At 38.3% G+C, this 15562-nt stretch overlaps 1 protein-coding gene across 1 annotated transcript; it reads right to left on the reverse strand.

Annotated features, from left to right (window-relative positions):
- Positions 1-13773: 13773 nt before the first annotated feature.
- Positions 13774-15208, reverse strand: LOC119791457 (growth arrest and DNA damage-inducible protein GADD45 gamma-like). Its single transcript, XM_038297565.1, has 3 exons — positions 15051-15208; positions 14750-14957; positions 13774-14552 (listed from the first exon to the last, which is right to left on the reverse strand). The coding sequence occupies exons 1-3, from the start codon at positions 15149-15151 to the stop codon at positions 14439-14441; spliced, it is 423 nt and encodes a 140-aa protein (XP_038153493.1). The 5' UTR covers positions 15152-15208; the 3' UTR covers positions 13774-14438.
- Between the last annotated feature and the right edge of the window lie 354 nt (positions 15209-15562).

The raw sequence follows: 15562 nt of genomic DNA on the forward strand, positions 1-15562 counted from the left end.
CAATACATTTAGGGCGGAGGTCTTCAACAGGAGGTCCGTGACCCCTAGGGGGTCCTCGGAGGTACTGCATGGGGGTCACGAAAGTTTTGGTTGATTAGACTTCTTTTTTTCCACCAAATGAAATGTCTTTAAATCCACATTAACATGAATTCATCACTCTGTAGTAAACAGATAAATGGGGGCTGAAGATGTCTTTCAGATATCAATGCCAGTGGCGGTTCTAGACCAAATGTACGAGGGGACCAGAAGGGGGCCAGCGTGTTTTCATGGGGGCACAGAAAAGCAGTAAATAAAAAACAGGGCAAGGGATTCAAATATATTAAGAGAGCTGCATGAAATGAAATTTCTATTCAATTAGGTTTAATTATTAAAATTCTATTTCTTGTTAGATCAATAGACATTCATAAATTTGAAATTTAACATATTTTTGACTTAATTTGAGTTAAAATTACGTTTTTTTTCTAAAAATCTGAATTGGAACTCGAGAAAAATTGATAAATTCTGCCATAAAAATTAGAGGAATTTGTTTTGAAAAAGTAACATTTAGCAGATGATTAATTAGGGGGGTCCCCGCTCCATCTCGCCAACGATTTGGGGGTCCTTGGCCTGGAAAACGTTGAAGACCCCTGATTTAGGGCAATAAACCCTAAAGCTTCGTTCTTAATTTGGCTTAAAACAGAATGATACTTGGAAGAAGAAGAAATGTACGTGAAACATGTATGAAACAAGTCATTGAGTGTTTTCTGGTGTAGTGTTTACTAAAAGATGAAAACTGATGACATCAATGTAAACAAAACATTTTTGTTTATTCGGGTTAGTAATGCATCTTAAAACCTGACAAGCGAGGACCACCCTGTTAGATGCTGATTTAAAGGTTTGATGAAGCAGGAGATCTGGGGGATGTGATGATGAGGATCATGGCAGACCCAGATGGGAGGAACTGGAACCAGTAGAAAAGTGAAAAGAAGTGAAGAACGAAGTCATAGAGCAAGAGAAGCTGGATGAGGGTAAATTAACAGATGATGCACCTTTCTCCTCTTTAACCTTGAGGTTTTCTGGTCTCCAGGTGAAATCCTGTCTTTGTCTTTCATTCCTCCAACCAAGCTTTATTCTCCAGCCTGCAGGAAGCCTCTGTAATAACCCCAAATGTCCACTGTGTGGAGCTGTTCCCCATTAGTCATCAGATCATTTATGTTTCTGTTGGTTTGATAGAACTTTATTACTCCTTGGGTAGAGGAAATTATTAGTGAAACTTTTATTATCTGTATAACAGTAAATCTGTTTTTTTTTATCATAATTTAATTTTTAAAACTAGATATAAACGGTAGGTTGGAATACATGTTTTTTAGCAATTAGATAACTTTTGAATCGAACGAGCCAAATTAGTAACAGTTGATGGTCTCTAATTCATGGTTTCTTAGCCCTGGTCCTCATTTTTAGATGTTTCTCTACTCAAGCATACCTGATTCTAAGGATTGCATTGCCTCCTCAGCAGCCATTAAAATCTGCAGAACCTTGTTGATCACCTTTTCATTCAGGTCAGGTGTGTGGAGGCAGAGAAACACCTAAAGCAGGTTCCAGAAAGGACCGTGTGGCTGCAGGTTTTCCTTCCAACCAAACAATCGCACACCAGATTCCAGTCACCTCATCAAGTCATCATGTTCAGATTTGACTCCCACCTGTGACCTAAAGCAAGCAGGACTGTGGGCCCTGAGGACCAGTTAAGAATCCCTGATCTAATTTTCTTAACATCTCATAGAACTCGATAGGTTTCCCTTGTTGAACTTGATTAAAGAAGATTAGCTACAGCTGAAAGACTGAAACTGATCTGTTTTCAGTCCGAATCCTCAAAAAATGAAACATTCTTCTTTATCTCTGACTTCTGTCAAACTTCTACTATTAGGGGCCCCTAATAACCTTCAACATGGGCCCATAAACCTGGGAGGAGATACATATAAAGCAGGGCAGGAACTCCTGGAATTTTTAAATATGTCCTTGACTAAATACACCGGAATCAAATAAATAGATCATTAAAACGACTCTGGATAAATTGATTGCATTCTGGGGAGCTAATTCAACTATTTGATTCAGTTGTGTTGAACCAAGGATGAATCTAAAGTTGCAGGAAACCGGCCCTAAAGGACTGCACTGTAAAAAATCTAAATCTAGATAAGTAATTTTTTCTTAAAATAAGTACATTTGTTCTTGAATTGAGGAGGTAAAGAGACATTTTGCCGATGAAACAAGACAATTTACATTTAAAATAAGAAAACACAATTGCATTGTCTAATTTAAAGTGCATATTATCTAATTATCTCATTGTAAGAGTAAAATTACTCATTCCATTGGCAAACTATCTCATTTACCTGCTCAAATTAAGGGTGAATACACTTAATTTAAGAAATGTTTACTTATTTCTAGATCGTTTTTGCAGTGAACTCCGCTGACCAGAGCTGGAAAGAGTACTAAAAAATTGTAATTGAGTAAAAGTATCTTTAATTTGCCTAAATTCTACTCAGAGTAAAAGTAAAATTATCCATCTCAAAATTTATTCAAGTAAAAGTACAAATTGCTTCATTTAAAATGTAATTTGAGTAAAAGTTACTTAGTTACTTTGAGTTATTTAATGCATAAAAAGGATGAGTCATGAATCGAATTGAGCACAAGCTGTTTTAATCGATTTCAAGGCGTATTTCAGTGGACATCCACACTTGCAAAAGATCAGCTGAGCTAAAGAACATACTTCCTCACAGCACAAGGACAGTCACAACCTGAACCATAAAACTGCAAACTATTTTCAATCCTGCTGTCCAACAGACAACACCATGATAACTAACTTACCGCCACATTTTCGTAAATTTGATGTTTTAAAAGCCGAAAGCTCCGTTTTGCAGGGCAGGCACATGTTGCACTGCATTATCACATTGGTCCCTTTTGTGCATTTGAAAACAAATAATCCTTCCAAATATGGCCGAGGGTTTTTCTGGCTTTCGTCTCCAGAATATGTTTCCTCTTCAGGCCTTTCCTCATCCATACTCCCTAAGTTGTGATTAGCAGCTGCCATCTTCTGAAGCGCAGCACTGGATTATGAGACAATACAAAGGGTAAATGCAAGGCAGGGACATATTTCATTTTTTCACAATCAGTATTTTGTTTTTTCTTTACTCAGTAACGTGAGGGGGTTTTAAATGTAGCAAAGTAAAACTACTTAGGTTAAAATTTACTCGAGTAAAAGTAAAAATCACATATTTCAAAAACTAATCAGAAAATTACAAATTACTCATAAAACGTACTCAATTACAGTAACTTGAGTAAATGTAATTCATTACTTTCCACCCCTGCCCCTGATATAAAGTATGTTGAAGCATCCCTGCTGATGATCAGCTCTGTTTGATGACCCTCCTCTAGAGGGCGCTGAAGATCTGCAGCATTGTGGGTTTTGCTCCTGATTGGCAGCAGAATTTGTGTTATTTTCACCACCAAAAAAAATCTTTTTAGAAAAGAAATACAAAATAAAATACATCACAGATCTTCATTTTATTCATCCTTTATTCTGAATGTGCAAAATTGGTTGTTATTATGAAGACCTATGATTGACATCTTTTAACAGACATGGTATTTTAAATACACCATGTAAAAAAAAGTGAAACTTCCCATTTGCAACACATTCATTAAAATCTTGCTGTTCTTTTACCTCTGCTTCCGGTTTATTACAGCAAAATGTAACAAAGAATATGGCTACATTGTGCTTTGCATCACCTGTGGATGGAAACACTCTTTATTTCATATTTTCTTATTTATTTTTTAGATTAATTTCACTCAAACTCTGCCTGAGCTTTGGATGGGAAAACTGCTGAGTGTGTCACCCAATGATGTAAGACCAGTAGGACGTTTGTGTGAAAGTGTGTGTCGATGTTCCAACAAAATATAGAAAAATATGTTGTGTTATGGAAGGAAATTCTCCAAAAACCTGATCCACATCAGACAGTAGGTGACTAAAGTGGATCTGAAGTTGAAGAACGTTGAAAAAAACGTGTCCCTCTGCTGATTATGATGGCATCTAAAGGAAAAGTCCTATTTAGAATTCAAACTTCTGAAAGTACATTCAGTTTCAATTCAATTCAGTTTATTTATATAGCGCCAAATTCACAACACATGTCATCTCAAGGCACTTTACAGTTCAACCAGATCATACAGTCAAATTGATACAAAGTTTTCTATCTAAGGAAAACCAGTTGATTGCATCAACTCATTGACTCAAATACAATCCCTCACACTAAGCATGCTTGTAGCGACAGTGGAGAGGAAAAACTCCCTTTTAACAGGAAGAAACCACCAGCAGAAACAGGCTCAGTGTGAGCGGCCATCTGCTGAGGCCGACTGGGGTTCAAGGAGACAGAAGCAGAGATACAAAAAGCAGCTGTAAAAGGTGGCCCTGTCCAGGAAACACACAGCCAGGCAGACGAGCTCCAAGCCAGCTCCCATGTCAGAGGACGAAAGGAATATGAAATTATTTAAAGTACTTTCAATAAATGATCAGTGTTTTTAATTAAGAGTAATTTTCATTTGAATGTGCTTTACTGGAGGCATCCATGTTTGTCAAAGAACACTACTGCCACCTGCTGGTTTGTGACGTCACGGTGCGGTATCGGCTGTTGATCAAGTCCCAGTGCTTTATCTGGTGTTTGTCACAACGCGCTATTATCCAAGTCATCTTAAAAACATTCTTCTTCCAAATGTCGGCTACATATTACGTGTTTTTTTCTCTGGCCAGAAGTTCGATGGCAAATCCTCCCTCTTCAAGTTGGCGATACAACGACCAACCCGTCCGTGGAGGATCAGGAATCGGAGAGGTGAAATTGCCACATTTTTTTCACTTTTACCCGATGTATTCTAGCATCCAGCTGCCATGCACGTGGGCATTGTTAGTTTAACTATAGCTCTGGTGAATTTCAATGGTGAAGTCCTCTGGAAACCTAAAGCATGGTTTACACTGTGCGATTTTTTGCAGTCGCGCAAGAATATTCCAATCGGGCTGACTTTCAACCTGATCGTGCGTCGTAGCGTACATGGGGTAACGAGAGGCGATCAGCCTCTCATGACCACCTCACGATTCCTGATTCCCGACCGTCGCGGGCAAATCGCTCAGTGTGCCAACAAGGATTTCTTTTTCTTCATCCTCTCAGATGAAAACACAGAAGCATGGCGGGGGTGCGAGTGAAATGGAGTTCTTTCCGTAAAATTGACAGACTGTAGTAGCCTCGTTTGCTCAGCCATGTCTTTGTCCAAATATGTCGTCGCCTTTTCTTTTTAGGGCTTTCAGCGCAAAATTTCACAAATTGCCAAGGCAGCGCGTTTCACACTAGTGAGCTTCATACTCTTCTACTCGTTTGGTTTCTGGATAGACGAGTCCCAGTAGCGCCATCTCACTGCGGAGCTGAGTCCCATGTGGTTTTTAGACGTACAGTGTGAGCAGGTAGATTTCGTCAGAGCATCGGATTGCACAGTGTGAGAACATACATCGTGAGTTGTAGCTGCGTGCAACGATTGAAAAAAATTGCACAGCGTATGCTCGGCTTAAATTGGCAGATGCATGGCGCTAGGCTTACCGCACCGTGACGTCACTGCCTGAGGATGCCAGGAGTGAGGTGTTACTATATTTGGGCAAAAATGGCCGCTCCCAGACGCAGTAATCGCGGTGAAAATTATTTATATTTTTTTACTGATTTAACGCTAAATTCTTTAAATCTCCGCTAACTTCTCAGTTTTAAGTATAGATAATGATCTATTGATTATTCCTTGCTGACCGGACTTTACCTTTAAGAAATAATTATACATTTAGGGCTGCATGGTGGAGCAGCGGTTGCATTGATTGGTGTAGATCCAGACTTGGATGAAGTCTGGATCTTTTTCCCCTGTGCAGGCTTCCTCTCCAGCTGCTCTGGCCTCTTCCCTGATTTAAAAATATTTGATGAATCTTTCTAAATTGGCCTTAGGTGTATGTGTACACCTGGCAGTAAGTATCTGGTTAGACTAAAACCTGGACAGAGAAAGGATTCTGTGTGGAGGGATTGATGTTATCCCTATGGTAGGTAGAAGAAAAAGGTGATTTGTTTTTGTTTATACAGCTTATCTAAATGTCTGCATGTAGTTGAATTTGTGACAAACTTATAATTAGTTATGCATCCTTTTTTCTGTCACAGCTAAAATAGTCTTCTATGGCCTCTATCAGGTCAGCTGGGAGGTGTCCCTCCTCGGCAGCCAATGGGAAGGCGTCTGCTGTTGCCGAGCAGAGCAGAGGTGCAGAGCCTGAGCTCTGATTGGCTTATTTTGGCTTCCTTTGAATGATTCCTGAGCAGATGATGTCCCTGCATCCATATGGCAGACCTTTGTGACTCATGTCAACTTTAAAGGGTTCACTTACTACCACCCCCCCCCCACTACTCCTCATCCTCCTCCACTGCTGCTGCTGCTCTGAGGGATGAATGGGGAGTCAACTCCATGCTGTCCTGCCAAAGTGTGCCTTTTGTTTTGCCCACACCCTCCTCCTCCTCCTGGTTGCACCGTGCACACTCTCGGCTCCAGACTTTGTTTTGGGTGAAAGGAGCCGTCTCAAATGTCCCGTGCAGCCAGCAGCAGCTGCTCCTGGACCTCTCCATTATTCCTAACAAAGGAGGAGCGAGGGCGGCCCCCTCCCTGCTTCGCTTTTCTGCTCTTTGTGTCCATTCATGAGGCTGCAGAAGTGTTGGCTGCAGCTTTTTGTGAGCTTTATTTTTGGAGAGGGCTCTGAGTGCATTGAGGGACGGGGGCGCACGTATAAAGAATATCATAAAACAGTTTCAGATCTGGTCTCCAGTCAAAAGTATCACAATTTCCTCCCTGGAGGTTTTGATTAAAAAGGAAAACTTCATCTTTTTAATAACAAAAAAACAAGGAGATGCATCAACGTTTGATTTAAAGGCTCCAGGGTTGAAGCAGATCAGTGTTTTGGCAACAGCTGGCAACAACACAGATGCAAAGCAGCTCATTTACCTTTTCTACTTTGTAAATTCAAAGAAAAAATGAAACAATCACAAACTTCCAAAGTATATATAAAAAAAACCACATAAATCCCTTCAATTCTGGTTCAAAAAGTTCAGATTGAACACTCTAGACGTATTACATAAATCTATTGAATGGCCCCAGCTGAGCGGCGCCCCCTCGGTGCAGCCAGATTTGTTAATGTAATTAGTGAGCAGCTTCATAATGAGCTGCAGCACGTCTGACTTCATAACAAATCAGAGGCAGAAATTAGCATCAGCAGCAGAGGGGCCAAACTCTGCACACATGACTGTCTGGAGCGTGCACACAGAATGAGCCACGCTTACGCTAAAGACAGCAGGAGGTATGGACATGTTCATGAGGGAGATTAGCATAGCTATCAGACACAGCAGATATCTCTTACAGATGTTTTACTGCTTCTTTATTCATCTGAAATACAGACATCCAGAAGTATTTACTCCTGTAAAAACTCCTGTAAAAACCACTGTGCAGCTACATTATACTTTTTTATTTATTGACTGTGCAATATTCTGTGCAATATGCTGAATGTGCAGTATATGTGAATATAATAGTCATACCACTACCTCACCGTTGCTCCTTACCTACTACACTTTAACGTAAAAGTAAATCCACCTGTATATCAGTCATCTGGATTGTACATATTTTTATTTTTTATCTTTCTTTATTTCTTATTTTTATTTTGTTTTTCATTGTGTGGATACAGGTACACTTGCACCTTAATCCATATTTACCTTGATATACTGTATATATATATATATATATATATATATATATATATATATATATATATATATATATATATATATATATATATATATATATATATATATATATATATATATATATATATATATATATATTGTTTATTGTTTGTCTTTAATGCACCTTTCCCTCCTTGTTTGCACCTTCTTTGACTTCTATACCAATATGTGATAAGTGAATTTCTCCGCTGTGAGATCAATAAAGCTCATCTAATCTAGTATTTACTGATTGGGTTTTAATGTACTCAGAAGCTAGACTCCAAAATGTCTAATAAAGTTTTAAGATGGAAAAAAGCTATGGATTGATGTATAAAAAAATGCAAATTTGAGAGTAGTTTTGGACTTCCTCCTATTCTTCCATGCAGGATTAACAGTTGTTTTGCTGACAGATTCTCCCACCTGAGCTGTAAATCTCTGCAGCCCGTGCAAAAGCGCTGCTAACATAAAAAAAAAGTATTTTGATTGATTTATTGACTTTATTGATCTCACAGTGGAGAAATTTACTTGTTACCTCAGCCCAAGTTGTCAAAAAGCGCAGAGGAAGGTGCCTTTAAATATATATACATAAAAAAAAACACCGACAACTCCGGTACAGGTAACCGTGGGTTCAATTCCCGGCATGGACATCCAGGTGGACCCTTACGCAAGGTCCTTAGTGCCTAGTGGCCTACCTCAGGCATGAGTGAAACTGCAAATACAAGATCCATACCGGCTCGAACGTCGCCCGGGTTAACAAGGTCCGCATCAGTTGCTAGGGAACCAGGGCAACTTGATGAGAAAGTGGCTACTGCAACAAGACATAGATGGACTTGGAACGGATGAAATGCTACTATACAAATCTCCCCAGTGAGAGAGGTTACATATACATATATATATATATATATATATTTTGCACTGGGTATCAAATATAAAGAAACAGATTATTGCACACACTGGAAAAAAATCATTTTTTCTTAAAATAATTTCATTTGTTTTTGGATTAAGGGGGTAAAAGAGACATTTTGCCAATGGAACAAGTCAATTTGCATTAAAAATAAGAAAACACAATTGCATTGTCTTATTTCAAGTGCATATTATCTAATTATCTTATTCTAAGAGTAAAAATACTCATCTATTGGCAATCTATCTCATTTACCTAATCAAATTAAGGGTAAATACACTTAATATATTTGTTTAGTTAATTCTAGGTTGTTTTTCCAGTGCAGGGTATTAAATAGTATTGTACATTGTACGTTGCACGAGTTATCTTTATACTTTGGAATCTACATCATGTAGATTGGAAATCATGTTTTTCACTTTATTCTTTTTTTTTCATTCAGTGACGTAATAGTTTCCTGTGTTTTTTATCTCCCAGGTTAAATAATATAATTAGCACTTTATATTATGGAAAAATCCTCATGATAGAAAAGAAAATGCACATTTTAAAGAAAATTCTTGCTCGTCCGGTAATTTTTAGTCAAATGATAAGATTAATCAAATTAAAATAAACCTATTAATTGATAACTTGCATCCCTAACACGATCTTAGACATGTATTTATAGACTTCCTAATCGACCTGCATATTAAGCCCACAGCTTAATATGCAGTGTTTAAATCATGCACAATATAGTTTGCTAATTACTTATCGCTAAAATATCAATTACTAGTGGAAAACTCATTTATGATGCAACTTGATGCATTTTTTTGGATTTTTGGTTTTGAGGACTCAGGATGCCCGTATCAAAAAGTCTCCTTTATTTTGACACGTGAAGCACCAAAAATTGTTTGAAATATGAGCAACAAACGGAACTGAGTGAGATTTGAGTCCAAAAGAACGGGATGATTTGTGTTTTGGACATTCAACACCCCTCACAGACACCCGCAGCCTGCAGCCCATCCATCTGCTGCCTTTTCTGCAGAAAAAAAAAAAAAAAAAAGGCTTCAGGAGGTGGAGAGGGAGGCTTTTATGTTGAAAAGACACTTGAGAAGCAGCATGTGGCTACAGCAGCAGAGGTCTTATTGCTTGGGGTTGAGGCAGAGGGCAGCTGAGGTTCTGCAGGGTTCAGAGAGAGCAACTTATCATTCAAGGTGGCTTGGAGATCTGCTGCTGCAAACACTCCTTAGCCCAGATGCTGTTCACTCTCTAAACAATCAGATTAGAAGAACAATGAAGACATGTTTTCCTTTAAACCAGGTTGCAGATTTTGCAGCCTAACTTTAGCAGAGCTTAATTCAGCGTGGTGATGTAACCCTAAGTGGATGCTGCTGCACCCTGCTGCGTACTGACTTCATGTGTTTCTGCTGGCTGATGGGAGACTGTTGTTGCTCGCCAGGATTAGGATCTGAATGCATGAATGGCTCCTGGCTTGTGCCTGGCACAAGGCCTCCTTCTCCTCCTCCTCTCGAACCCTTTTCTTTGCATCATTAAATTGGAGGGCAGATGTAGTGAGAGTTGTTCTCTATTGAGATTTAAAGTGCTTGTTTCATTTCAACCACCCTTTTTTGTTATTTTTCTTTAGAACAAAGAGCAAATTGCATGTTTGCATTTTTTCTCCTGCGTAAAATGTTAGATTTAAACTGGCTGGAAGGGTTTAGAAGTTGAATCTGTGGGTGTCCCTGTGGGGCGTGGAGGGAGGCTGCAGCAGCTGTTGAAGGCTCAATAGTTATTAGTGACAGCCAACATGCAGGTCAGAGTGACTCTTAAGTTTCAATCCGAGCACACAAAGGCCTCCTAAAGCTTCTGAAACTCAAACTGGACAGAAAAGAAAGAAACCAGCGTGTGGCAGGAGCTAAAGATCATCTCCATTAAGCTGCAGCCTCACTTGAACATGTGCTGCTGTTACCTTTAACATTAAAAAGCTCAACACCTTACATGTCATTTATCTTTTATAGTTGTGGGGCTGTATAACTTATGGCATTAAATAATTGGGGAAAATATTCCGATTAATTGTCTAATTTAATTAAACTATTCATTATTTTATTTAACATGTATTTTAATGATTATATGTGATCAGATCTAAAACAAACAAATGAGAGAAAACTATGATGCTTATGAGGAACAATGTGGGACAGATGACACTTTTTTAAACAATGTGGTTTTTTTGTGACTCTCACAAAAAGCTTTCTGAGAATCACTTTTCACTTCCTCACCCAGTAATAAACTGTTGTTAGCCACACATATTCTGTGTTAATAAAATACTTACACTACCCTCCAATGAAAGAATATTTGCTCTTTTTCCAGGGGTTCATGTTTTCACTGTGTTTGTTTTCCCATCTATTCATTCTTTACAATCAGGAAGTCCACAAACTGTATTTAAAATGCTGCAGCCAGAGTTTTGATGAAAATTAAAAAGAGATCATATTTCCTTCATCTTAGCTTCTCCTTATTGACTTCCTGTTAGATCCAGGATATAATTTTAAATTCTTGTTCTCAAATTTAAATCCCTAAATAACCAAGCCCCATCCTATATCATATATCTGATTGTTCCTTATGTTCCTAACAGAGCACTTCGCTCTCAATCAGTATAATTATTAGACAGCATGGGATTAATTTTCACTGTTATACTGATGATACTCAGCTATATCTGTCTATAATCCAGATGAAGCTAACCTATTACATAGATTACAGGCATGTCTCAAGACATAAACACCTGGATGACTCTAAACTTTCTCCTTCTGAATGCAGACAAAACAGAAGTTATAGTCTTTGAAAAATAAGCTGATTAGTCAGTGGCTTCATTTCGATGGGATTAAACTGGCACAAATATAAAATAAAAAAATCTTGGTGTTGTTTTTGATCAGGACCTGACATTTAAATCCCATATCAAAGGATTTCCTTCTTTTATCTGCGGAATATTGCAAAAATTAGAAATATCCTGTCCAGAGGTGATGCTGAGAAACTAGTCCATGCATTTGTTACTTCAAGGCTGGACTATTGTAATTCTTTACTATCAGGAAGTCCACAAACTGTAGTTAAAAGCCTTCAGCTGATCCAAAATGCTGCAGCCAGAGTTCTGATGAAAATGAAAAAGAGAGATCATATCTCTCCTATCCTGGCTTCTCTTCATTGGCTTCCTGTTAAATCCAGAATAGAATTTAAAATCCTCCTTCTCACATATAAAGCCTTAAATGGCCAAGCTCCATCTGATATCAGAGATCTGATTGTTCCTTATGTTCCTAACAGAGCACTTCGCTCTCAATCTGCAGGTTTACTAGTGGTTCCTAGAATTTCTAAAAGTAGAATGGGAGGCAGATCTTTTAGTTATCAGGCTCCTCTCCTGTGGAACCAACTAGCAGTTTTAGTCCGTGAGGCAGACACCCTGTCTACTTTTAAGGCTAGGCTTAAAACTTTCCTTTTTGATAAATCTTATAGTTAAAAAACTTGAATGTTTTCTTAGTCACTAGATAATTAGAGCGTTATCAGTCCAGACAGATGTTTCTCCTGTGTGTCAGTTATCCTGAACTATTTTCTGTAATTGTGCTGCTATAGCTTTGTGATGCTGGATCACAAAGGGACCTCTTTTCTCCATTCTTTTTAATTCTCTCTCCGTTCTCCCATTTTGCAGCATTTGTCAAGTTCCACTCATTACTTTGTTCTCTCTGCGTTTTCTAATCATAGTAGCTTCATCTGGTCTGTTCCTGTTCTGCTGTGACTCCATCCTGAGGGGAAATATCAGCTGTGCTGCTGCCTTCAACATACCTGTTAAAGCAAAAGGGCTTAAATATTAAAAAAGAAAATGTGATAAGCAATACTTGAAGCAAATGATTTATTTAATCACAGAAAACATCCACTAACAAAAAAATAATTAACAATATCTAACAAATTAATTAACAAATCTAAATAAAATGTCAAAGGTTTTTACATACATTTTGCAATTAAAAGCAGAAATAAGCTAAATATCCTGTTGCATTTTGTCTTTTACATATTATACAGCAATGAAGTTACATTTTTTTTTTTCATTTTGACATGACATGTGAAACTAATTTATATCTTGGATAATTTTTGTCACTGTTCAATTCATGAAGTCAAACTTAAGACAATTTAAAATGGTCTCACATATAATAAAGTAAATATTAGGTAATCTTGTCTAAATCTAAATTATTTAATCGTATAAACTGATATATGGTGTTAAAATCAGAACCATTTTTTTAGGTCCAGAATTTTTAATATTCAAGGTTTTTTTTTCATATTTTTTTTATAAATAATTTAATGAAGTCGTTTTCGTTTTGAAACCTTTAGATAAAAGACTTTTTTTAAAACATTAAAGAGTAATTTTTGTCATTGTTAAATTTCTTTATTTAGATATAAAAATAGTTTAAAAAGAAAAATAAACATTTTAAAAGTGAAACTAAGTCAAAAGAGCTTGTGATGAAAACTCACTCAGTAAAGGTTATTAATCACATTATTAAAGAAAGTTTATTTTTTTTAAGATATGAAATTAAGCTCAACTGTTATCAATAATGTTACAATTAAAATCTGAATTAGTAAAAATGTTATTGTTTTTTTTTTTCTTCTATCTTGGTCCAGATTTTTTTTTTTCATATAATTTTATCAATAATTTAATGAAGTCGTTTTCTAAAGTGAAACCTTTAGATAAAAGACTTTAAAAAAAGAAAATATTAAAGAGTAATTTTTGTCATCGTTAAATTTTTCATTTAAAGTTTACAGAACTTTTAATTCTAACAATCATTGAACACATCAGGACATTTTTTACAGGATGTTTGAGCAGAATCCTCCAATAATCTATGGAGTTAGTCATTTCCCTAAAGTGAAACAGCTTATCTGCAGAGAACATATTTAGATATAAAAATAGTTTAAAAAGAAAAATAAACATTTTAAAAGTGAAATCTAAGTCAAAAGAGCTGGTGATGAAAACTCACTCAGTAATTTTTTTTTAGATATAAAATTAAGCTCAACTGTTATCAATAATTTTACAATTAAAATCTGAATTAGTAAAAAAAAAAAAATTTCTTTTTTTTTTCTTCTATCTTCATCCAGAATTTTTTTTTCATATAATTTTATCAATAATTTAATGAAGTCGTTTTCTAAAGTGAAACCTTTAGATAAAAGACTTTAACAAAAGAAAATATTAAAGAGTAATTTTTGTCATTGTTAAATTTCTAAAGTGAAACCTTTAGAGAATTAAGACAATTCTGGAAAGTGGGAAACATTTCCGCTGACTGCAACTGCTGTCATGTTGCTCAGCTGAAGAGGAACATCTGTGAAAAGTCTCTTTCCAAGATGGCCTCTCCTTCCTCAGCACCGCTTCTTCTCCTGCTGCGCGTGCTTCTACGTGGCGACATTTGCTCTGTGGGACCACAGGATGCAGAACTCGCTTCTCCTTCCTCTCCAAACCTCATCCGCACAAAGAATGAGGGTCGACGTTGTGTCGCCCCCTGCCGCACGCCCGACCTCGTTCACAGAAAGAATGAGAGTCATCTTGGCGTGGACCGGTGCAGGGGGCCGACGGTGACGCGGCGCGGTGGCCCCCCTCGGTTCGGGGGGCCGGCGCCGTGCAGCCTGGATGGGGAATCCTCCTCAGGAGCATCCAGGGATGAGCCAGAAACAAGATCATCCTGGTCATCAGGATGAGTATTTCCAGGTAGGAATCGAGCAGGTGAGGAGCAGAGTCCGGCTCAGCGCTCTGGGAGGCTGATCTCAGGGACCCAGTCGTTCAGGCGCCGGCTCTCCTCACAGAACAGGTGCAGCTTCTCCAGAGTGGGGTCCTCCCAAGACCCATCATCTGGGTTCTGTTCAAAGAAAAGAACAAGTTTAGAACATAGTTCTGCAATAAAATCACAACAAATGCGTTTTCAGATTCCCATTTCATCCAAAAATATATATATTTGTGAGGTGAAGCTTATTTTCTCCTTTTTATGCATGTTGGACCTTTGGGTCTCAGCCCCCCTGACCCCCTTCTTGGTGTCGCCCGTGCTCCTAGACGTACCGTAATGAGGACGCAGTGCGCGTCTTCCAGCTGCTCGGCCTTGTCTCCGACTATGTCGGCCAGACGCTGCATGTCGCTGACTCTGACGATGCTGATGTCGTTGTCGAAGCAGAAGGACTGGATGAGGGTGAAGTGGATCTGCAGAGCGATGTCCCACTCAAACTGCTCGTCCGTGGCCAGGACGCAGAAGGACACGCTGTCTGGGTCTCTATGGACACAAAATAATAATCATCTCTCTATTGGATGCTGCTGAGAAAAACTCACTCATGGGTCGCAGGAACATAAAGGGCAGTATACTCACTCTGTCATGATCTTAGCACTCTCGTAGACCCCAACGGTGAGCCGGTCCTCACTCTGAGCACAGACAAGAGCTTCTCTCAGGGACTTTCCAGGAGACTTCATGGTTTGTTTGACGCAGAAGAGCTCAGAAAGTGAAGAGGAGAAGAGTGTTTGCTTCCCCGAGTGTCATTCAGCTTTTATAAGGCAGAGACGGCATGCGCTCGTCCTCTGATTGGTTCCCTTCAGGACAAAAGCAACAACTGGCTCCGCTCCCCCCTCCGTGCCCTGAAGGCCGCGTGCCTTTAGAAAACACTGAATCGGGGGGCGGCTAAATGTAAAAACTGTGACCTTCAAGTGATTCTTACAAAACTAAAAAGGAATCTCTAAACATCTTCACAGTGTTTGAGGAAAACAAGGAAGAAGTTCTCAAGTCAGCATCCGATTAGCTGGACTTTATCAGGATGACAAACACAAAATACAGAATCCTCTTTCACAACCATCCCTGCCCTTCCCTCTAAATATGTTGAATAATCT

Source organism: Cyprinodon tularosa, unplaced genomic scaffold (assembly GCF_016077235.1).
Source record: "Cyprinodon tularosa strain WSP-4 unplaced genomic scaffold, ASM1607723v1 ctg391, whole genome shotgun sequence".
Taxonomy (NCBI): Eukaryota; Metazoa; Chordata; class Actinopteri; order Cyprinodontiformes; family Cyprinodontidae; genus Cyprinodon; species Cyprinodon tularosa.

Coding starts and splice junctions, on each gene's coding strand:
- LOC119791457 (XM_038297565.1), bottom strand. CDS start 15,151: ATGAAGTCTCCTGGAAAGTCCCTGAGAGAAGCTCTTGTCTGTGCTCAG. Junction 14,958..15,050: donor AGTGCTAAGATCATGACAGA/GTGAGTATACTG, acceptor TTGTGTCCATAG/AGACCCAGACAGCGTGTCCT. Junction 14,553..14,749: donor CGCACTGCGTCCTCATTACG/GTACGTCTAGGA, acceptor TTCTTTGAACAG/AACCCAGATGATGGGTCTTG.